The 24,293-nt window shown below is 40.4% G+C and overlaps 1 protein-coding gene across 3 annotated transcripts in view; it reads left to right on the top strand.

The window, feature by feature from the left end:
- The window catches only part of DGLUCY (D-glutamate cyclase), a 35,911-nt gene that overhangs the window by 7,454 nt on the left and 4,164 nt on the right, over positions 1-24,293 (top strand). For all 3 annotated transcript variants that reach the window (XR_014168476.1, XM_081911716.1, XM_081911717.1), the window contains exons 2-11: positions 5,420-5,531; positions 7,516-7,669; positions 9,028-9,226; positions 10,875-11,025; positions 11,660-11,782; positions 12,956-13,153; positions 17,273-17,533; positions 18,610-18,709; positions 19,035-19,183; positions 22,804-22,923. Coding sequence is in view for 2 of the 3 variants with exons in the window: in XM_081911716.1 (XP_081767842.1) it covers positions 5,429-5,531; positions 7,516-7,669; positions 9,028-9,226; positions 10,875-11,025; positions 11,660-11,782; positions 12,956-13,153; positions 17,273-17,533; positions 18,610-18,709; positions 19,035-19,183; positions 22,804-22,923 (1,558 nt within the window). In the remaining variant the exon portion in view is untranslated. The remainder of the gene's footprint in view (positions 1-5,419; positions 5,532-7,515; positions 7,670-9,027; positions 9,227-10,874; positions 11,026-11,659; positions 11,783-12,955; positions 13,154-17,272; positions 17,534-18,609; positions 18,710-19,034; positions 19,184-22,803; positions 22,924-24,293) is intronic.

Below are 24,293 nucleotides of genomic sequence, written 5' to 3'. Positions count from 1 at the left end.
CAAGCTGGCATTTTTTAAATTGAAATAATTTTGTGAATTTGTGCAAGCTGTTATTCTTCTTGGAACTCTGTATCAGGCAGTGATCCAAACTCACACATGTAGATGTGTTTGGCACCATTATGTTTAGCAATCTGTTCACTAATCTCTTTACAGTATTGTGCTGTGTATTTAAGGCTCTCTCTGGTTTCATGTAGTCTTTCAAATAACCAAGTTCTAATAAGGAACATTACAGACTGGCTAAGAAGAAGCAAGACCACACTATTTTCTAATGTGTGTGTCAGTTTGCGGTTTCTGTCTTCAGTTTCCTCTTATATGGATGTTTTCTCCAGTATTGAAATTAATGGGGCAGCCTTGTGCACAGTTATATGTGGGACAGAAGACTTAATGAGTGCTTCTTAAGACCATCTTGGTGCTGCAATCCTAAACAATTTACTAGGGAAGAAGCTTACTGGGCACAGTGGGACTCCTGGTTTCAGCTGTACAGCATATTTTTTAAAAATGTTATGGACATCGCTTTTTCAGGCCCTTTATCAAGCTACCCCATATTTGTCTTATTTTGGGAAAGGTCACTCTATGGGGCAAGAACCAAGGCAGTGTGATTCTGTATGGTAGTCATTGACTGATAAGGCTTTTGAGACCACATCTGTCACAGGAACAGGAAACTGGAGGCCTGAGATCATGGAAATAGAATTGTTTTGACTTCCAGGATTTATCATTTCAAGTCACAAGAGTAAGTCCATTTAAATCATGGATAGGCAACCTAAGCCCGGGGGCTGGATCTGGCCCAATCGGCTGCTAAATCCGGCCCGCGAATGGTCCAGGAATCAGTGTGTTTTTACATGAGTAGAATGTGCCCTTTTATTTAAAATGCATCTCTGGGTTATTTGTGGGGCATAGGAATTCATTCATTATTATTTTTCAAAATATAGTCCAGCCCCCCCACAAGGTCTGAGGGACAGTGGACCAGCCCCCTGCTGAAAAAGTTTGCCGACCCCTGGATACCACATCTGTCACAGGAACAGGAAACTGAACATCTGAGATCATGGAAATAGATTTGTTAAACTTCCAGGATTTATTGTTTAAAGTCACAAAAGTAAATCCATTTAAATCAACCAACTTTAGTAATTAAATCTTAGTTTCAATGGGCCCACTAGGAATAACACTGGGTATTACCCATTCACAAATGCAGTAAACAAATGTGAGGTGATAATTGCATTATTTGTATTATACCTTGTAGAATAATCTATGTCCTCTGACTTTTTGTTAAAATTATACATTTTCTCCCTAACATATGTAATATGTTTAGAAGGGTAGGAAATTCAGTAAGTTCAGTTGAGAATAATGCAGTATAAATAAGTAAATACGGTTTTGGGGGGCAAAGTGAAAGCTGAATATAACACATAATATTATTTGCAACAAGAAATATAATGGAACAGCAATGAAAAACTGGCATGTGAATAATGATAGAGGAAATAAAAATAAGTATTTGTGATTAGACAGTTTTCATACACCACCTACAGTCAGGTTACAATAGTGCAACTTGGGAAAGTGTTAAGATTAGCACAAACAGGGATAGCTATTATTTTTATTTATATACATATATATATGAGCATAAGCGCTATTTATAAGCCTTATTTATAAACAATGCTCTGGAAAGAAAACACCTCAATCCTGTTCGTAGGTTAGATCGCTTAAATCTCACTGACAATGTGGATTTGAAATAATAATTTGACAATGTGGATTTGAAATAAACCTGCAGCAATAATGCTTAAAAGTTAGAATGTGCCACCCACAGATAACCAATCAGATTAGTAAACTACAATATGTTAAAAAAACAAAGTAAAATAAAAACAACAATCTAATATTCTAATTGAAATATGATTTGCATGTTCACCTTCAGATTGCAGCCTAATAAATGTAAAACCCAACCTCTGGAACTTAATTTAAACAAATAGTCTTGTAAGTGAATATTATAGTTTCTGCAGCACTCCAAGAGAAAAAGGGACCACAACATTGGTCTGCACCATACATTTAGAGCAGTGTCACACCACTTTACACAGTCCTGGTCTTCCCCCAAAGAATTCTAGGAACCTATAAGTGCACAAAGGCCAGTAGGTGGCACTTGGCAGGGAAGTCAGAAGCGGCAAGCAGGAAAATAAAGTTAATTTTGTTTTACTTCTCCCAACATGGTGTCCTGCTGCTAATCATACACGATGTCAGAGGGGAGTCCACATGTGTCCCCTGTCAGGAGCTTGTCCTAATCTCGAGTAGGACCCTGGCAGAAACACACGCCCGACTGGCATGTTCTCTCCCTCCTGGTCTTTCATTTGGGAGCTTCAAAAGCTTTTTTCAGCCTGAACGTCACAGCTACTGATGCCAACAGACATCAGCACACTTAGGGATCCGCAGAGTGTTCGCAGTTTGCGTAACAGACCTCAGCAACTCAGCATTTTGGCTAATCTATGTTTATTTACATATAAACACACACGGAGCACTGCAACATGGCTCCCTCTCTCTTTAGCATCAGACAGCAAAGAGAAAAAGGACAAAGGACAATAGTCCCACTTCACGGAACACAGTAACACAAACATCCTGTCTCTGTCACTTCCCACACTGTGGAGTCAAAACATACACTGTCATGTGATAGACAACAATCCCATGGCTGCAATCACGGAACAGGAATTCTAACAGTCAGAGGGGAGTTCACCTGTGTCCCCTACAGTGCTGTGATGGCATCACCAAACAGAAAGGGGGTTACAAGTTAACACTCAATAAATCCTAGAAGTTCTAAAATCTTAAAAGCAGCTCCCCCCCCATTAAGTAAATCAATAAAATTACTTAACTAACTGAGGTTCTCCCCCCCCCCAACATAAAGCCTTTCCCCTCCCAACATAAATCCTAGCTATGCCCATGGATAAGTTGCTTCAGGCTCTTTAGCATCTAATAGAATAGTATGATCATAGAGTTGGAAGAGACCCCATGAGTCATCTAGTTGAGCCCCCTGCAGTGCACAAATCTCTAAAGCATCCATGATAGATGCCCATCCAACCATTTGTATCATGTGGCCATTAAACAAGTTCAGTCCACATTGGAGTCTTTTTTGATGAGCAGGTTTCCTCCCATATGTTTGTACTTTCTAAGGTTGTATAAGAACTGTTGTAAAATAATAAATATTGAATTGTTTTATCCCTATGTTAAGGTTGACTAATGAATTGTGTTGTGCAATTTTCTGTTCTTATATTCTTTAAAAAAACACTCTAAGCTACAAAAAAAGAGAGAAAAGTTTCCTGTAGAACAGTGGTTCCCAGACCTCTTTTCCCATGGACAACTTGAAAATTGCTGAGGGACTTGATTATTTTCCTGCCCGTTGTCCTAGATGCTGCATGATTTTTAATGTATTTTATTATATCTTTCATTTATTATATGTTATACTTGATTCCACACCATTGTAATTGTAATACAATAATGTGCAATGTAAGACACAAAAGAAGCAATAGAAATACAATTAAAAATGAACATGAATATTTAATGCATCTTCAACCACAAATCCATAGACACCTGGGGACCACTGGAATGAAGCTCATGGACCACTGGTGGTCCTTGAACCACAAGTGGAATGCTCTGCTGTAGAGTGAGGCCAAATTGAAATGTTCTTTAAATGTTATTCTGGAGAAAGTAACTTCAAATGTCACATTTTAAAGAGGGTTTTTGCTATGGAAGGCACTTTTGAGATTTAAATTCCTTTTTAGTTTAAATTTTAATTCCATGAGAGGGTCTAATGGCTAACTAAAGTCCACTGGAGCTTACACCAGATTATGAGGTGGACTCTACTACCAGAGATTTATACCACAATAAATCTGTAACGACTTCAAGACTCTTGTGTTTGCTGTAAAAAGTGGATTAACACAGCTACCCCTCTAGAATATCCCACAAAAAGATTGCTAAAAATACAGATTATCACAGGCATAAATATACAACTGTTTATCTGGAGTCTTGCACTGACAAGATAATGAAAAATACCAGGTGTTGTTAAGAAGGATTAGCATTTGCTAGAAATGTATAACTATGTGTTGAATATTTACCTCATTACTTTTAAAAGAACACCAGTGAATCTTTCATGCTTTAAACCTCTGTTTCTCCCTCGGAAATTATCTTTCTTCCTAGCAATGTCTTCAGAAGAATTAAAATTAACCTTAGAGGTGAGGTAATTAGCATTTTGTTTTGATTGAAACTGAAGTTTGCAAAATGCTTGAAATGGTAACATTAGTATATAATTTGTTGTTATGTCTGAAGTAGCGAAGCCATAATGTAGCAAGGTAAATTTAAGTAAATAGATTTAGCCTAAGTTTGTTAGAAACAAAAAATAAAATAAAATGTAATTTCAGTAATATTTTAAAGCAATATTTTAAAACAAGTATCAATCAAACAGTTTTACTAAAGAAAGTAATAGGGACTCACTTGCCCGGGCGTATAACCAATACCTTGCAATTTAATCAGCTAAATTAAAAAGGTCCAAATAAAATATTTCTAAGGTGACAATTTAAGGTGAATAAATGATAAAACTGATATTTCTCAACCTAGTGATGAAATCACTGCTTTGAATATTACTGGGTGTTCTCTTTGTTTCTTTAAGTACTTTTAAATATATTGCCATTTCCCAAAGACAAAAAAATGTAATACAAAATCCATATGCATTCCCTGGTGCAATTTGCAACAAAGTTGTATGTAAGAGTAAAAATACAGTGGTACCTTGGTTTACGAACTTAATCCGTTCCACAATTCCGCTCTCTTTTTTTTCTTCTCACAACTTATTCCTTTTCAGGACTTCCTTCAGCTTTTCCGTAAATCATCCATAGTTATTATTTAAATTACACATTTCTTAAATTTATATTGACATTGTTTATATCTATCTTTCTATTCCCTTTAGACAATACTTCTTAATTTTTCACAGTGCTTCTTTAAATCCCTTTAGCGTTATCTGTCCCTCACTTATATGTTCCAGATATTCCACAAATTTCCCCCAGTCCTCGATGAACTTTTGGTCTCTTAAATATCTGATCTTCCCTGTCAGTTTGTCCAGCTCCAAATAGTCTAGACTCAATTTACAAATGGAACATACTCGACAGGAAGCGGAACATGTTCTGCTTCCAAGGCAAAGTTCACAAACCAAAACATCTACTTCCAGGTTTGCAGCGTTCTTAATCCAAGTTGTTCATAAACTGTTCTTAAACCAAGGTGCCACTGTATATAATTAGAACAGATGACATCCAATTGTGTCACCCCTCTTGTAGAATGGAGTTCCTCTTCTGCAATTGGAAATCTGCAGCAGGGAGGAGAGGAAGGGGAAGTCCCATCACCTTCATTTACTTGACATTGGGTACCCCCCCCCCAATGTAATCACATTTTTCTGTTATTTCAGGATGAAAATATGGTTTTCATAGGCGGCTTGAAAACCCTTCTGCCACATGCTGTCAGGAGTCTAATTCGAACAAATAAACTCAGCATTAGCAATACATCTGGAATGGCAGAAGGTAAAAAAAATATTCCTCATGTTGAATCTAAGTGGAGATGTTAGTGATACTCTTTTATGATAGGCATTAACTACCGTATTTTTTGCTCTATAAGACTCACTTTTTCCCTCCTAAAAAGTAAGGGGAAATGTGTGTGTGTCTTATGGAGCGAATGCAGGCTGCGCAGCTATCCCTGAAGCCAAACCAGCAAGAGGGATCGCTGTGCAGCGATCCCTCTTGTTGTTCTGGCTTCTGAGAGTCAGAATATATTTTTTCTTGTTTTCCTCCTCCAAAAACTAGGCGCGTCTTATGGTCTGGTGCGTCTTATATAGCGAAAAATACGGTAATCTGTTTTTCAGCTGGGGGTCACATTCATCCTTGCTCACTTACTGCTCATAAAATGATCAAGTTGATGACTGAGGAGGAACCAATTTGTACACCTATGGGGGCAGGGGGGGAGTTTGCTTGATGGGCTGGATCAGGGCCCTAACATGGGGATTAGCCACCCCGTTTTAGGAGGAAATCAACAGGTATTTTTAAAATGGCTTACAATGAAGAGGTTTTTAGCTCCCAACATAACTCGGATTAAAACCCTTCCGCAACAATTTGGTTCACTCAGTTTTATCACAAGAACATTGCTTTTTGTTCTCTGTTAGATCAAATTATATCTTTATAATAATATTTCAGAATTAGGAATATTTCTTTTATATATCTATAGCATCATAAGTATTTTTGATAAATGGGTATGCACAGTTCTTACATACACTGTAAAGTCGTTTCATGAATACGAATATCAACTTAGTACAATATTGTGACGGTACATCTCAGGTAAGTTTCACTGTAATCAACAATAACATTGGAATATACATTTGATTTATAATACTAATAAAAAAGAGTATACATTTAATATTTGTCTTTTCCCTGTTTTTTATTTTCATTTCATTTTTATTAAGTGAATCATGACAAGTATAACGTTCAGTCAAAAGATGGTTTATATACACTGCATAATACTTAAAACCAGTTTGCTAAGGGTGCAGCTTTAGAATTTAGAGTACTACCTAACCACAATTACTTCTCAGTGTAGCCTTATTCTTTTTATTATTTATGCCACAAATACTAACTTTTCACTTGCAAGCTTCACTGTTTGTGGCCTGAGGCTGTTTACAAAGTGCATAAAATAAAACTTGACTCATTGTCTTAATATAGCAAACCTACTAGTTGATGCTATTTAAAGTTGTTTGCCTTTTCAGGTTGTTTTGCCTTTTTGTCCTCAGTCTGAAAATTCATGAATAGGCTGGAGAATTTGTTGCAGGCCAAAAACATAGAACAACATATAGAAAAAGAACGTGACAAAATGTTGTGTATTAAAACCAGTGAAGAAACTACATCTGAATTCATTTATTTCCCTGCCATAAAATAGCAGAAAACTGGTATTACAGCACAACTGTCAGTCCCTAGCCTCAAGTCTGGAGTCTTGGTTCAGCTTAGCATATGTTTTGAATATACTATTCCCAAGTTAGGTAAAGGTAAAGGTACCCCTGCCCGTACGGGCCAGTTGTGTCCGACTCTGGGGTTGTGCGCCCATCTCGCTTAAGAGGCGGGGGGCCAGCGCTGTCCGAAGACACTTCCGGGTCACGTGGCCAGCGTGACAAGCTGCATCTGGCGAGCCAGCACAGCACACGGAAACGCCGTTTACCTTCCCGCTAGTAAGCGGTCCCTATTTATCTACTTGCACCCGGGGGTGCTTTCGAACTGCTAGGTTGGCAGGCGCTGGGACCGAGCAACGGGAGCGCACCCCGCCGCGGGGATTCGAACCGCCGACCTGACGATCGGCAAGTCCTAGGCGCTGAGGTTTTACCCACAACGCCACCCGCGTCCCATTCACAAGTTAAACATGGGTAATGTTGAAAACATCAACTGAAAATGGAATGCCTGAGAAATACTTTCAGAACACATACTGATTGCGTATGTATAAGTTTAAATTTGAGCTTTGTATTGTTCGCAGGATTTAAACAGGCAAACGTTGTGATTCTTCACAAATCTCTTGCGGATGACTTTGAAAAATTTTGCCAAGCAAATGATGGGCCACTTCCACTGCTGTATAGAAGTAAACCAGGGGAATGGAAATGCCCAACTCTGAGCAGTGATGCTGATATTAGGTATGCATAGATAAAAGTTCTGCCAGGTGGCATAAGATGATTGTGGCTTTTCTTTTGCTTGCATAATCAAGATTTTAGTGCTGTCTCTTAATTTTTTCTGCTGTTTCGAATGTCCAAATCATTCTGTACCATGCTGGTAAATTTAGGTTGTCCACTGTCTTATCATAATTAGCGAATGCAAAATTAAGTCATGGAAAACAAAGATAATTCTCGAGTAAATTCAGTATTGTTGTTCCTTATGTGCATCTGACCAAAGCCTTCGCATCAGAGTGCATTCCCTCCAAAATTTGAAATATGTGCCTTGCATCCTGTATCCCCACCAGCACGCAGACCTGGGCATGGAGGACATGCAAGCCAGTTGCTGTGGCATCCTATAGCACCAATGCACTTTTTATCGCAGCCTCTTTTATATTATCAGAAACTGTTTTCACAGGGTTGCTAAGGCCACAATTTGTCCTCATAATTTGTTTTCAATTACATATGCCAGATCTTTTTTTCAATTTACATATGCCAGAACTTTATTACATTTGCATCTAGGAAGACTCACAAAAACACCCACACACAAAACCAGTCTTATAATTACTCCAGAAAGACTGCTCTGGGGTGTGTTTGTGTGCGTGTGTGCATGAGATATAGAAGGCTATTACACTATAATGCTATGGTTAAAACCTCATAAAATATGAATGCCATGGTGTTACAGTGCTACGGCTCTATTTCATTTTAAAAAAACAAAACAAAGAAAAGTGGTTTAGTAATAATTGAGACATTTATTTTTTAAAAAATAAATAGGAGTAATGAAATGGTACCCACCACAATCGTTATAGTGAGCATGTGCCTCCACCCACAGCAGATGTCTAATGCCCATTGGTGTGGACAAAACATAGTGGAATGTACACACAGAAGAAGGGCACATTGAGTTCAGTGGGCCGTGCTCCAAGTAAGTAAAAGAGTGCAGCCTGAATCCAGGTACCCAGTTCAAATAATCACTTTCAGAAGGCTCTTGGGCAGGGGTCAGCAAACTTTTTCAGCAGGGGGCCAGTCCACTGTCCCACAGACCTTGTGGGGGACCAGACTATATTTTGGGTGGGGAAATGAACGAATTCCTACCCCCCACAAATAACCCAGAGATGCATTTTAAATAAAAGCACACATTCTACTCATGTAAAAACACCAGGCAGGCCCCACAAATAACCCAGAGATGCATTTTAAATAAAAGGATACATTCCACTCATATAAAAACACGCTGGTTCCCAGACCGTCTGCTGGCCAGATTTAGAAGGCAATTGGGCCAGATCTGGCCCCTGGGCCTTAGTTTGCCCACCCATGCTATTGGGGATAATATTTGTTTATTTTTGCAGAACTGACTGTCTGCAGTACAAGAAATATGAGAATGGAGCATGTACAGGCACTCTGACAAGTCTGAAGGAATTTTCTGAGCAGCTTAAAGACATGGTGACCTTCTACCTGGGCTGTAGCTTCACATTTGAAAAGGCACTCCAGGAAGTTGGCATTCCTGTAAGAAATGTCGAACAGAAATGTAATGTTAGCATGTACAAGGTAAGCAGAGATTATTTGGTGGCTTCTTATTTAGTGGTTTACATCAGCAAAACAAAACCTGCTGCAAGAGCATCCCTCCCCCCCCCCAAATGAACCCAGTTTACTATCCAGACAAAGAAGTGAGTCATTTCAGTATTTCTTTTTTATCTCTATGTTCTCAGCATTATGACATCCTACAAATTCTGCAAGCTTATAAGGACATACTGGACTGTGAGGGTGGCTGGTTAAAAAGATTTTGCAAACAGATTTATTGGAAAATAAAACCCCAAGGTGGCTGTCACCGATGGAAGCTCAGAAAAAGCTCAATATGGAGGCTAAATGGCCGAAATATTGGGAAATTTTGGAACAAGATGGAGATAGACTAAAACTGCAGAGTTTTGAGAAATTAAAGAATAAAGTGCGAGATTGGCTCCATTATTATCAGATAATGGAGGCATATAATTTGGACAAGAAAATTGGCTTCCAGGTGGAAAAATCAAAATTAGAAACAGAATTGTTAGAACCCAAAACAAAGAATTTGTCAAGGATGCATAACTTGCTGTTGAAATGGAACACTCAGGATGAAACGGTTAAATCTGCTATGATAAAATGGGCACAAGATGTTGGACATAATATCATGTTTGCTGACTGGGAACAGTTGTGGAACACCGGTATGAAATTCACGACATGTAATGCCGTAAGAAAATGATTTACAGGTGGTACATGACCCCAGTCAAGCTTGCAAAAATTTATCATTTGCCCGATAATAAATGTTGGAAATGTAGAGAAAATGAAGGCACATTCTTTCACCTTTGGTGGACGTGCCCAAGGATTAAGGCTTTCTGGGAGATGATATATAATGAACTGAAAAAGGTATTCAAATATGCCCTTTTGAAGAAACCAGAGGCCTTTCTTCTGGGCATAGTTGACCAATCGGTGTTAAAGAAGGATAGAACTTTCTTTAAGTATGCCACAACAGCAGCAAGAATACTTATCGCGAAATATTGGAAGACACAAGATCTACCCACTTTGGAAGAATGGCAGATGAAGGTGATGGACTACATGGAATTGGCGGAAATGACCGGCAGGATCTGAGATCAGGGAGAAGAGTCAGTGGAAGAAGACTGGAAGAAATTTAAAGACTATTTACAGAGATATTGCAAAATTAATGAATTTTAGAATGATGTTGGATTGGAACTAAGTGGTTTCTGGCTGTAATGGGTTAAAAGAATACGAAAAAATGGGTTTATATAAGTAAAAATTCAATTTAAGAATAAGATTTGGGTAGCATAAAGAGGGAAATAAATTGTTGAATAAATAATTCGACTTTGAATACAAAAAAGGGTAGTATGAGGAGGTCCGAGAAACAAGTAAATGAAAAATAATGTGATGGAAAGATTGATTGTTTTTAACAATTTTTATTCTGTATTTTTTCTTTTTTCCCTTTTTTATTTTTTATTTTTTGTAATGTAAAAACCTTAATAAAAATTATTTTTTTAAAAAAAGATTTTACAAACATATAGACATGCATATCCAGGGAGTCCCCCATACATGGGGGGGGGGCATTAAGAAGCTCATTTTTGGGTGGTCCTGTTTTGCTTCCAACGTAGCTTTTCATGGAAATATCCTCAAATAGTCCTTGAAATGTATATTTTTAAAACTTTACCAGACTGCTGTGCCTTGCTGGGATACAGAACATTTTCACTGTGACCTAGTAGCAACCATGAGACCTATTCCTAAAGACAAATTGGAAGCAGTTGTGCGAACAACCTATCTGATGAAAAGGGCGCATGGAGCACCAATTCACATTGGTAACCCTGGTCAGTGCATAAGAAAAAAAAATGTAATTAAAATATCTGTATTTGTGTGTGAAAGAGAGACCGAGATATATCATAGGCTGCAAATTTGTTTCTCTAGGGAAACGTACTTCCCATCCAGGCTTGGTTTTGGGATGACTTTATACACAAATACAGGAATAGCCTAAGCGAACTTCACATTGACACCTAATGTAAGACTTGGGCACAATTTACACAATATATTTAAAGCTGTATAATCCACTTTAAACAGCCAAGGCTTCCCCCAAAGAATTACAGGAAGTGTGATTTGTTAAGAGTTCTGAGAGTTGTTAGGAGACCCCATTTCCCTCTCAGAGCTACAGTTTCCAGAGTTGTTTAACAGAATTCCCTGGGAATTCTGGGAATTGTAGCTCTGTAAGGGGAATGGGATCTTCCAGCAACATTCAGCCAACTACACCCTTAAGAAAGTATGTCCACGAACAGGACATAAGGCTGCCATACTGTAATGCAGTGGGACTTACTTCTGAGTAGACATGTATAGGATCGCCTTGTTAATTGCTGTTTTATAATAGCAGTCCGGTGTTTTGGGTTTTCCTTTAGCTTAAACCATTCCTCCTGCTGCAATATTCATATGATTTTATTGTGTTTGGGATTACAGGTTTTTTAGGAATCCAAGACCTTTCCAATCCAGATTATGGTGATGCAGTACAGGCTCAGCCTGGGGATGTTCCAGTCTTTTGGGCCTGTGGGGTTACAGGTGCAGAAGCTGTCAGCAATTGCAGTATGTATAAATAATGAAGATTTTTTAGAATTTCTCCTATAGTATAGAAAATTGCTACCTTTTCTACCAAATTTAGATAAAAACTCAGCCAGAAAAACCTGACAGATTTGTTTCCAGTGTGGGTCCATATACTGTTCTACTAAGTCTGACCTAAACTTGGAAACTGCCTTTCAAAAAAAATAAATAAATAAGCTATCACCCTCTACCACAACTCCAACCTTGTCAGAATGCTGCCACAGACATAAAAAGAAAAGGCTATTGGCTACTGTCAAAATTTCTGCCAAATATTATGTTATTTATCTCACTGCCTTCTATTTAACATAAGTTGCATAACTTAGATTCATTTCATTGTAAACATCAAAACAATGCTTAAAAAGTCATTTACTAAGTAATGCATTTTTTCATAAATATTCATTCATAATATTCACTTGAATTTTTTCCTTTCCTGACTGTAGACAAGCAAGCAAAGTGCTGCAAATTCCGCTTCAATTTCAATTTCCAGTGAACATCCATACTTTCCAAAGACTTCCAAAATTGTTTCTCAGCTCCTGTACAGGGACCATACTTAAATGTGGGGTCTGTCTCCTGACTGGAGGTACAGCCAGACAACTCTGCCTTCCAGGTTAAAATAGGGTACCCCCAGAGTTGAGCAGTTCAAGCCTCTGCTTGCAATGCTACTGCTGCTCTTGTTTATTTTTATAGGGTTGCCATGTTCCGAAGGGCACGAACCCAGGCACCCCTCCAATCAGGACACCTTCCCCACCATCCCTCATCTCTGTCGTTTGCCCCCTCCCTGCCGCTAACCCCTTCGTCACCCACTTGCTCTCCCCCTCCTTTCCTCCCCCCTGTTAGGGTTGCCATGTTGACAGACCCTTCACACGAAGGCTCCCACTTGCTGGTGCCGGGGGTGATTCCTGGCCACTGAGCAGACTCCGCTATGGGCTCCGCCTCTCCCTTTCAGGCCTTTGGCCTCTAAGTGGCCACCGGCAAGGTCTGGGCAGGGAGGCTCGTCGCTCTGGGCCTCTCTGTGCCTGCCTGGGCCTTCCTCTTTGGCATGGTTAAACAGTGGTATCCAACATATTTTTATTGCTGCATGGGTGAGTCCAAAGAAGAGAGTTTAAGTGCTTAAAAGAGATCTGTCCTCCCACAAGATTGCCTATTTGTCTTTTTCAGAGTCTCCACTTGCTTTTACCCATGCTCCTGGTTGCATGTTTATTACTGACCTGAAAGTTGAGGATGCCGCAGCGGGTGATGGTAAAGATGTCCCTGAAGTCTATCGTATTTGTCAGAATCCTTTGCATTACAGCATCACGTCAGCAGCAGCTGTGCAAAAAATCAGATGTCTGGAAGACATGGTAGGAGTAGACCCAGGTAGACGCATTCTTATTGAAAAACTTTATTGTAAAGATTTGTCTGCAGCACATTTTCCTGCATCAACTCTTGTCAAAGGGAAGATCAAGACACTAAAGGGGCGCTCTGTTCCTGATAATATGCATATGCCCATTTCTGTGTCATGAGCCGCATAGAGATATCATGGAGGGTAATGGAAGGGTTGTGAGGAGGAAGCAAGGCTGGGAAAGGACAAGGAGTTGGAACCCCCTGTCCGGACCCAAGAGAGGGCTTGATTGAGATGAGAGAGATGAAATCAATAAACGTCTAAGCTGGAAGAGGGGGCCAGTGATCAAGAGAGTCAGGAGCTGGATCCTGGGGAAGGTTCAAGGGCCACCTCCACTGCCAAACCCTATTGCCACTCCCGTCAGGAAAGAGTCTCCTCCAGGAAAGCTACTGGAGAGTAAGTTGGAGCCAGCACCTCCAGCATCAAGGATACAGAGACACCAGCCCCACCCACTTGCAAAAGTGCCTGTTAGGTTGCCCATAGCAAAGACACCTGTCATTTTCCATGCTACAGCTTGTGCTTGCCCCTCTCTTCAAAAGGAAGAGAAATGGGGCTGGATTGTTGGTTGGGTCATGAACACTTAGCCATGCAATTCACCTGCTGCCTCTTTAACCCTTGCCTTGCCTATGTGTCACTCATGTTCCATGCGTTGAAAAATTTAACAGAAACAGAAGGAAGCCAATGCTAATAACTCCTGCAAAAACTGAAGCATTCAATATATACCTATTCTTATTCTTGTTCTTATCATTAATTCATATGCTGCCCCTCAGACCGGGTTGCCCCAGCCACTTTGGGCAGCTTCCAACAAATTAAACACATTAAGCCCAGGGAAACATCAAACATTGAAAACTTCCTTATACAGGGCTGCCTTCAAACGTCTTCTAAAAGTCAGATAGCTGTTTATTTCCTTCTGACATCTGATGGGAAGGCATTCCACAGGGCACGGTTAACCTCTGTATTGCATCATGGGCAAGGATAAAGAGCTGCAAAGCAGCACTGAGTTTTTAATTCAGGTGCCTTGGTTCTGTGAGATTGTTGTTGTTTAGTCATTTAGTCGTGTCCGACTCTTCGTGACCCCATGGACCAGAGCATGCCAGGCACTCCTGTCTTTCACTGCCTCCCGGAGTTTGGTCAAACTCATGTTTGTTTGTTTTTTATTTTTTTATAAAAAATTTTATTCATTTTTCAAACACATAATAAAAAACAAACACAACACAAAACAAAAACATACACAACATTAAACATATGCCGACTTCCCCATACCTCCCTTTCGCTGCATCCTTATTCCACAATTCTTTAGCAACCCTTTAGTCAATTTATCTATTAGTTCCCTTTCATTAAATTTCCTTAAACTTATTAGTTACAGCTGTAATTCTCTACTTCTTACCCCTTGACATCTTAACACTCCTCAATTTTACAACAATTTTTAAGATATGTTTTAAATTTCTTCCAGTCCTCTTCCACTGTCTCTTTCCCCTGGTCTCGGATTCTGCCGGTCATCTCTGCTAATCCCATGAAGTCTGTCACCTTTGTCTGCCATTCTTCCAGAGTAGGTAGTTCTTGCATCTTCCAATACTTTGCCAGAAGAATTCTTGCTGCTGTAGTAGCATACATAAAAAAGTCCTATCCTTCTTTGACACCAGTTGGCCAACCATGCCCAGGAGAAAAGCCTCAGGTTTCTTAGGAAAAGTCCACTTAAGGACCTTCTTAATTTCATTATAGATCATTTCCCAAAAGGCTTTAATCTTTGGGCAGGTCCAACAAAGGTGGTAAAAGGTACCTTCAGTCTCATTACATTTCCAGCATTTATTATTGGGCAAATGGTAAATTTTTGCAAGCTTGACTGGAGTCATGTACCACCTGTAAATCATTTTCATTATGTTCTCTTTTAAGGCATTACATGCCGTGAACTTAACACCAGTGGTCCATAACTGTTCCCAGTCAGCAAACATAATGTCATGACCGATATCCTGTGCCCATTTAATCATAGCTGATTTCACCGTTTCATCCTGTGTATTCCATTTCAACAGCAAGTTATACATTCTAGACAAATTCTTAGTATTGGGTTCTAACAGTTCTGTTTCTAACTTTGACCTCTCCTTCTGAAATCCTATTTTCCTGTCCTGCTTAAATGTCTCATTTATCTGATGGTAATGTAGCCAGTCTCAAACTTTGAACTTTAGTTTCTCATAACTCTGAAGTTTAAGCTTCTCACCATCTTGTTCTAGGATTTCACAGTATTTTGGCCAATTAGAATCCATATTAAGTTTTTTCACCGCCTTAGCTTCCATTGGTGACAACCACCTGGGAGTTTTACTTTCCAACAAATCTTTATATCGAATCCAAACATTGTATAATGCTTTCCTGACAATATGGTTTTTGAAACTTTTATACACCTTTACCTTGTCATACCATAAATATGCATGCCAACCGAAGTTATTATCATACCCTTCCAAATCCAAAATGTCTGTATCTTCAAGAAGTAGCCAGTGTTTCAACCAGCAAAAGGCTGCTGATTCATAATAAAGTCTTAAGTCCGGCAGGGCAAAGCCCCCTCTATCTTTTGCATCAGTTAAAATCTTAAATTTTATTCTGGGCTTTTTGCCCTGCCAGACAAATTTGGATATGTCTTTCTGCCACTTCTTGAAGCAGTCCATCTTGTCCAAAATCTGTAACATCTGAAACAAAAATAACATTCTAGGCAATACATTCATCTTAATGACAGCAATTCGGCCTAACAAGGAAAGTCTCAGTCTAGACCATATTTCTAAATCTTTCTTTACCTCTGTCCAACACTTTTCATAATTGTCTTTAAATAAATTCACATTCTTAGATGTTAAGTTCACCCCCAGATATTTCACTTTTTTTGTTATTTCCAACCCTGTTTCACTCTGAAATCTCTCTCTTTCTTCCATTGTTAAATTTTTTTCCAGCACTTTCGTTTTCTATTTGTTCAGTTTAAATCCTGCTACTTGACCAAATGTCTCAATTAATTCTAATACTCTTTTGGTACTAGTGTCTGGCTGTTGGTACTAGTGTCTGGCTATCAACACTAGGTCATCTGCAAATGCCCTTAACTTGTAATTTTTGGCTCCGACCTGAATACCTTTAACCAACTGGTCCCTTCTAATCATATTTAACAAAACCTCCAGGACTGATATAAAAAGCAAAGGGGATATTGGGCATCCCTGTCGTGTACCTTTTTCTATGGGTATTTCCTCCGTTACCACGTTGTTTACAATTAGTTTTGCTTTTTGTTTAAAGTATATTGCACCTATACCGTTTTCAAAACCTTGGCCTACCCCCATCCCTTGGAGATTCTTCTTCATAAAACTCCAGCAAATGTTGTCAAAGGCTTTCTCCGCATCCACAAAAATCAAAACAGCTTTCCTGGTCAAACTCATGTTTGTAGCTTTGAGAACACTGTCCAGCCATCTCGTCCTCTGTAATCCCTTTCTCCTTGTGCCCTCAATCTTTCCCAACATCAGGGTCTTTTCCAGGGAGTTTTCTCTTCTCATGAGGTGGCCAAAGTATTGGAGCCTCAGCTTCAGGATCTGTCCTTCCAGTGAGCACTCAGGGCTGATTTCCTTAAGAATAGATAGGTTTGATCTTCTTGCAGTCCATGGGACTCTCAAGAGTCTCCTCCAGCACCATAATTCAAAAGCATCCATTCTTCAGCTTTCTTTATGGTCCAGCTCTCACTTTCATACATCACTACTGGGAAAACCATGGCTTTAACTGTACGGACCTTTGTTGGCAAGGTGATGTCTCTGCTTTTTAAGATGCTGTCTAGGTTTGTCATTGCTTTTCTCCCAAGAAGCAGGCGTCTTTTAAATTTGTGACTGCTGTCACCATCTGCAGTGATCATGGAGCCCAAGAAAGTAAAATCTCTCACTGCCTCCATTTCTTCCCTTTCTATTCTGTGAGATATTGCAGTGGATATTGTGAAAACCTGTTGTGGATCAGCATTCCGCTCAGATTAGTCCTTGCTTGAAATGTGTGGATGAATTCTCCGATAGTTATCTAAATGTTAATATGTTACTAGCAAGGCTCAGGGATGATTTCACTCGAAAAGTTGTTTCATCTGCCTTTAGGGGACAGAGGTGTGACTCATCTGCTTACTCAAGATGAACTCCTGAAGGCATGTCTGTCCATTTCCCATGCCCAGTCTGTGCTGATTACTACTGGATTCCCTACCCACTTCAAGTATGAGCCGCCTGAAGAGAACGATGGGCCTCCAGGGGCTATTGCAATGGCAGCTATGTTGAACGCCTTGGGGAAGAACGTAGCTATTGTAACTGATCAAAGAGCTCTGAATCTGAATGAAAAGATCATCAAGGAAGCCGTTGAACAAGGTACGGCATGGCCATTGTAAACATAACTTGATTATGTGTTGCTTGCTTTAAAAACAAGAGTTTTCAGTGGAGCTAAGAGGAAGATATCTTGAAATTTTTAAAAAATGACCACATTCTCAACTTCCAGGAAGATATAGGGAAGACCCAGCCTGGACCCAGGTCATATACAGTCATGGGGAAAAGAAAGTGCACCATGTATCGCCATGGCCAGATCAGACATAAGTATTATGTTTATCGTGGGGGTGCTACCAGAACTGGCATCCCCATGATTATCTCTCCTCTGAAAAGTCAGGACAGCCCTTGGTCCATGTCTTCATAGCACATTCCCCACATGTGGAAAAGACGGTGTATATAATGTTAATTAAATCCCTGACCTAGTTGACTGGATCTGGTGGGAACTGGACATCAGAAGCGCCTGGACCCTGAATTTAATGGTTTTTTGCAATACCAAAGTAAATCTATGGCTGGGTCTACATTCTGTGTCTCTGGTTTTGCCTTCTTGCAGTAACACTCCACCTCCTCTTCCCAAGACCATTTATTTTTGTAAAAGTGATGGAAAGCCATTTGAGTAAGGCATGAATGAGCTAGGTCCATGCTTCCCAAACCACTGAGCAGCTGATAAAATGTTATAATTGCAAGGAAATAATGCAATTATTTTGGGACGCGGGTGGCGCTGTGGATTAAACCACAGAGCCTAGGATTTGCCAATCAGAAGGTTGGCGGTTTGAATGCCCGCGGCAGGGCGAGCTCCCGTTGCTCAGTCCCAGCTCCTGCCAACCTAGCAGTTCGAAAGCAGGTCAAAGTGCAAGTAGATAAATAGGTACCACTCTGGCGGGAAGGTAAATGGTGTTCTTTGCGCTGCTCTGGTTCACCAGAAGCGGCTTAGTCATGCTGGCCACATGACCCGGAAGCTGTACGCTGGCTCCTCGGCCAATAAAGCGAGATGAGCGCCGCAACCCCAGAGTCGGTCATGACTGGACAGGGGTCCCTTTACCTTTACTCTAATTCAATTATTGCATGAGCCTTACTGTCTTTTTATCCTCCACTGAATATATTATGTTTCTGTTATATTCTAGGGATACTGGAGACACCGGTCCCTATAATTAGCTATCACAGTGATTCTGTAGATTCAGCTTTGCTGTTTTTGTGTGAAGATGGAAATCCAGAAAAGCCTAGGTATGTTCCTTAAAAAAGCAAAGGAGGCAGTCTTTAAGCCCTCTTACTAGTAAAGAGTGAAGGGTGAGAATAAAGACCTGATGGGGGAAAGTGGAAGAAGCAGGTTGCCAGTGGAATTATAGCAGGCAGTTTCCTGAGGAATAATCCAGAATAGTACAGGGAGATATATGTGAATGGAGGGATTGCAGGAGGGTAGGGGCAAGAGATAGTGGCATTCGGCCGACATGGGGGCTGTACAAGAACAAAGAAAAAGAGCAGAAGTAAATCTATTAGATCTGAATCGTAGAACCGCTCCTCATAATATAATTTCTCCCCCGTTAACTAGATTTAATCACCTGATAGCAATTGAACGTACTGGGATGGCTGCTGATGGCAATTATTATAATGCAAGAAAAATTAATATTAAGCATTTAGTGGATCCCATTGATGAACTCTTTCTAGCTGCACAAAATATCCCAGGAATTACTACAACAGGTAACTGTGGTGCCATTTTTGTTCAATAACCTAAAGGATGTACTATTATTATTACATGCTAGTGAAAACCATAAAGGTTGATGTCTATTATTCCAGTTTGTTTGCTGTGTGAAACTTTGCAGAAGTAGAATGACCGATGACGGTTCAAGACTGAATTTCAAGATGGATAAAGAGTTGGTCAGGAAATAGCTACTTTGGTCAGGAAATAGCTACTTTGAATTCAAGACCCAATGAGCTTCCTGTTGGACTTTACGGATCTCTGTCTATGATCACTGGGAAATCCTGGGGGAGGAGTAAAGTGATACAAGGCTGGAGATGGGCAAATATCCCAATCTTCAGAAGGAGTGAAAATGATGATCTGGGAGGTTGCAGATCTCTAGCACAGGTTAGAAAGGCAGTAATATTGTTCTGTAAGATGAAAAGTCCTTTGATTATATTGAATGGTCATTTTATATCAAAAGCTTTGGGAAATGGGTCCAAGCTGCATACTCAAAACGGGCTTAGTAAGCTTGCTCAAATCCTAAAGTGAAATAAAATGATTAATGGGCTTACATTACCTACTTTTAATTTGACAAAGTTGCATTGATTTGTTTTATACGCAAATATATTGATCTGGATTTTTATTTTTTCCCCAAAATGTACCTAATGAACTCTTGGTTGACCATTGCAGCCCCTAATAAATCATGGTCCCTTTTGGAATCCATGTTGATTAAGACAGATGTTGACTCTCACTTTGGTCAAATGAAATGTAGGTCTATATTGATTAACTGTTGAATCCTTAATTGGCTATTACTATATTGCCTCCTATTGCTAGAGAAGAAACATTACGTTAACATGACCATTTTAGAAAAAAAGAAGAAATGACATTTTAAATACTCTGTTAACAATTCTAAACGAAGAACTGTAGTTTGTGACTTGTTCTAATTTATGGCCTTGGAGTTCCCAGCTTCTAAGCTTTAGTTTTCCCCCAAAAGCTAGTATCTTGGTCTTTTGAAAGCTGATTTTGAGACATTCAGAGTCACAGTATGCTGTGAGCTTTCTTAGTGCTCTTTTGAGTCCAATGGGGATTCTAGATAGAATTACTGCATCATCGGCCTATAGCAGGACCGAAATATGCCGATTTGCAAGCTTCGGCAGGTGGAGTTCTGAGTCACTGAATGCAGATACTAAGTTATTTAGATAGAAATTAAATAGTAGAGAGGCCAATAGGCACCCTTGCCTGACTCCTTTGAAGGTTTTTATTGGGCCCGTTAGGTGTCCTAGGCAGCTGCACCTGACTCTAAGAGCCATGTTTGCGTGCAGTGCCTGAATTAGGAGCAGGGGTCTTCTATCTATATTGGTACCCTGTAGTCTGTCCCAGAGTCTGGTTCTGGAGACTGTATCAAAGGCTGCTTTTAGGTCAACGAAGGCAGTGTATAGTGAGGCCTGCCCTCCTGATTTGTATTTGTCGATGAGATGTTGTAACGTTAGGCAGCGATCAATCGTGGACCTTCCGGGTCTGAAGCCTGCTTGTTCTATTGCCAGGATATCTTCATTCTCTAACCACTCTGTAAACTTATTAAGGAGGTGCTTTGAGTAGAGTTTACTAATCACACTTAATAAACTAATCGGCCTATAATTCGCTGGATCCCCTTTGTTGCCCTTTTTATAGATTGGGGCTATTATGGCTGTTCCCCATTCCCTTGGAATGCGGCTAGTGTCATCTATGTAAGTGAAGAGGTTGGCTAAGAAAGGTGCCCACCAATCCGCCTGTGCTTTTATCATTTCTGGTGTAATGCCGTCTGAGCCTGGGGCTTTGGCTGTTTTCAGTTGGTTTATATATGATTTCACTTCAGTTATTGAAACTGGAGGCCATTTAGTCAGTTGTTCTATATTATAATTCCGTAGTGAAGGTTCAGCAGCCTCGTACAAAGATTGGAAGAATGAGACCCAAAGGCTAGGGGGAATTTGTGAGGTTAAGGGGGGAAATAGCTTTATGGGTGCCAGAAGCTACCAGTTTCCAGAATAGTCTCTGATCTTTTGCTTTTGCTGCACTAATTAATTCTAGCCAGCATTTTCTGGTATAGGCATTCTTTTGGTGGAGTATTAGGTCTTTATACTCTTTTTTTTAGGGCACAGACAGCAAGATAGGCTTGGTGTCTGACAGAATTTTCAGCTGTCAGGGCAGCTTTGTAAACATTTTGCAGGGCTTTCTTTGCAGGTGTAATCAAACCAGGGTTTATTTGATGGTTTTGGTTTAGTTGGCCTTTTTTCTGTGGTATTAAAAAGATAGGGTTTCAATTGTTGGAGCAGGCTCACATACTTGGAAACTGGGTCCTCAGGCCTAGGATTATCCCCAAAGTCAGTTAAAATTGTACGGAGTTTTTCAGAGGTTAGAATCTTCTTCAGTTTGGAGTCAAGTGCAGGGGTCCATTTGACTCGGCAGCCAGGTCGCTCTAACGTGGTGATCTCTGCAGGGTATACTGTTCTCAGGAAGGGTGACTCGTTTAACGGAGACACCTGGAGGTGCAAAGGGAAATGGTCCCCCTCTATGAATGGGAGCACTTTTAAATTCACTATTTTTGTTAGCAATTCGCTGTCCGCCACATATAATCAATTGTGCTGGATCTTACCCCAGACATGAATGTATATTCCCCGGGGATGTCGCCCCTGGTGCAACCATTTAGGATATGAAGACTTAGCTGCCTAGAGAATTTGAGGAGGCAGGCTCCAGCAAAATTTGAATGTTGATCCTTTGACTGCCTTGGTAGTTGTAAAACCTCCGGGCCCAAATCATCAGGGTACCCTATTTTTTGCCTGTATTTGGTTTGTAAACTGGGGTCATCAGGACCTAACCTTGCGTTTAGGTCGCCTGTAATGGTTCTAGGGGTTGCTCGTGCGTAGGTTGTCGCCACACCTGGCTGGGTTACCTGGGTGAACCCTTTCTTTCCGGACAGCCACCCATCCGTGGCTGTCTCAATCGCTGGCAGAATCCGTCAGTGGGCGTTTCTTGAACTTCTTCCAGCAAAGAAGTTCTTTGACGCCGAGTCTCCTCCTACTCTCCCTGCACGGAAGTCTTCTGCGCAGGGAGGGTGTGGGCAGCGGAGGACCCGTGCTCTCCCCGCTGGTCTCCAGCGAGGAGTCCTGGAGCCCCCTCGCCGATTCCCCCATCTGCCCCCCTTCTCCACTGGTGCTACGCTGATTTCCTTCCCCAGCAGATGGGCTGCCTCTCTCCCTACTGGGACCCTCTCCGGCATCCCTCTGGAGCCTTCCCTCCGCCTCTGGCTCTGATGGCAGTTCCCTGACATCGCCCACCAGCAGAACCTTTGCTCCCGGATAATATATGCCAGGATTAACAATTTACCAATAATTTAAATTTTCCTTGATAATTTGATTTTAAATTAGTTTAAGCATTGCTGTGTTTTTAACTTTGTATTCATGGATTTCATGCAGTTGTTGTTCAATGCTTTTAGTTTTATAATCAAAGTTGTATGTTAAATAAGAATTGAACCACCTAGCTATTAAAAAACAACAATACACCCAACCCTCCACTAAAGTAACATTGTATGCTTCATTAACGGTTTATACTGTATTTATAAATAAGTATGATATTTCACCATACCTTGTCAATTTTAATTTAGGCATTGGGGATGGAGGAAATGAACTGGGAATGGGAAAAGTGAAAGAAGCTGTAAAGAAGTACATTAAAAATGGAGATGTTATAGCTTGTAACGTGGACGCTGATTTTACAGTTGTTGCAGGTAAGTGAAGAACGGGCCAAATGTATATATGAAATTGGAACACTTACATGGAACAGAGATCATTATTAAACAAATGCATCTGATCTGTGCAAGTCACTTGCACAATGTGACTTACCTGCCTCACTCAACCTGCATGTGCCCAACAACACCCCCCACCCCACAATTTTCTGGCTGCTTCACTACTGGCATTTATTATTATTATTATTATTATTATTATTATTATTATTATTATTATTCCCATTGAGATGCCAAGATGAAATTTTGCAGGTAGCTTATCATCATCATCATCATCATCATCATCTCTTGATTCTTCCATAGAAGAGAGTTAGGCACCAAGACAATAATAATAATAACAATAAATTTTATTTATACCCTGGCCTCCCCAGCCAAGACCGGGCTCAGGGTGGCTAACACCAGGTATAAAAACAATTGATTAAAATACAACTTAAAAACAAGGTTAAAATACAACATTAAAATGCAGCCTCATTTCAGTAGAAACTCAAATCAAAAACTTTTTGGGGGATGAAAACGTCAAATCTTCACCAAGGCCAACTACCCAGACTAGTCCTACATGGGCCACAAAAAGCCAGGGAAGTCCCCAAATAGGAGTTCCATCACAGAAGGAGAAAGAAAAAAGGAAAGTGGGGGAGGGGGTCAAGTTGATTTCAAGCCAAAGGCCAGGCGGAACAACTCTGTCTTACAGGCCCTGCGGAAAGAAATCGGATCCTGCAGTTCTGATCAGGTATCATAAGGGGGAGTGTGAGACGTGGAGTGCTTAACATATGCAAGAGTGATTTTTGCATTTTTGTACGTTTGCTTTGCTGTTGTTGATGTTCAGTTTTAAATCAATTATTTGCATCCTATACATTGTGACCATTTGTGATGGCTTATAGCTTTTAGCAGTAAAGATTCATTCATTCAGATTCTTCCATAGGCTTAGCAAACTTAGTAGACAGAGAAATCTGCAATCCTCTCTTCATGTCTTTGTTCCATCCTGTCTTCCTCAGCTCACATCATGGTGTTCTGCCCCCTTCCTTCTCCCCCCCTCCCCCCGATTTTCAAAGCTCTTGCAAAACACCATAATTTTCCTTCGGCCTGTATCATCTACACTGAAACCCCAAACCTTTTCTTTCCCTGCCCACTAGCACACACAGGTGAAGGAGGAGCCCCTCCCTGCATGTCTGGCAGCCTTTGACCTCCGATGATTTCCTTGATAGTCCCCTGCTAATGGCCTAATTTAGCGGCTATGCCAAGTTGGCCTGCTGTTAGCATAAGCTTAGCCCAGGGGTTACAGCATTTGTCACAGTTTTAAACAAACCTTGATTAATTCTATCATCTACTAAATCCAGACATTATGGGGATCCACACAC

This window comes from Podarcis melisellensis (assembly GCF_964234715.1).
Source record: "Podarcis melisellensis genome assembly, chromosome: 1".
NCBI classification, from domain to species: domain Eukaryota; kingdom Metazoa; phylum Chordata; class Lepidosauria; order Squamata; family Lacertidae; genus Podarcis; species Podarcis melisellensis.
This window is presented reverse-complemented; position numbering and strand designations above follow the sequence as displayed.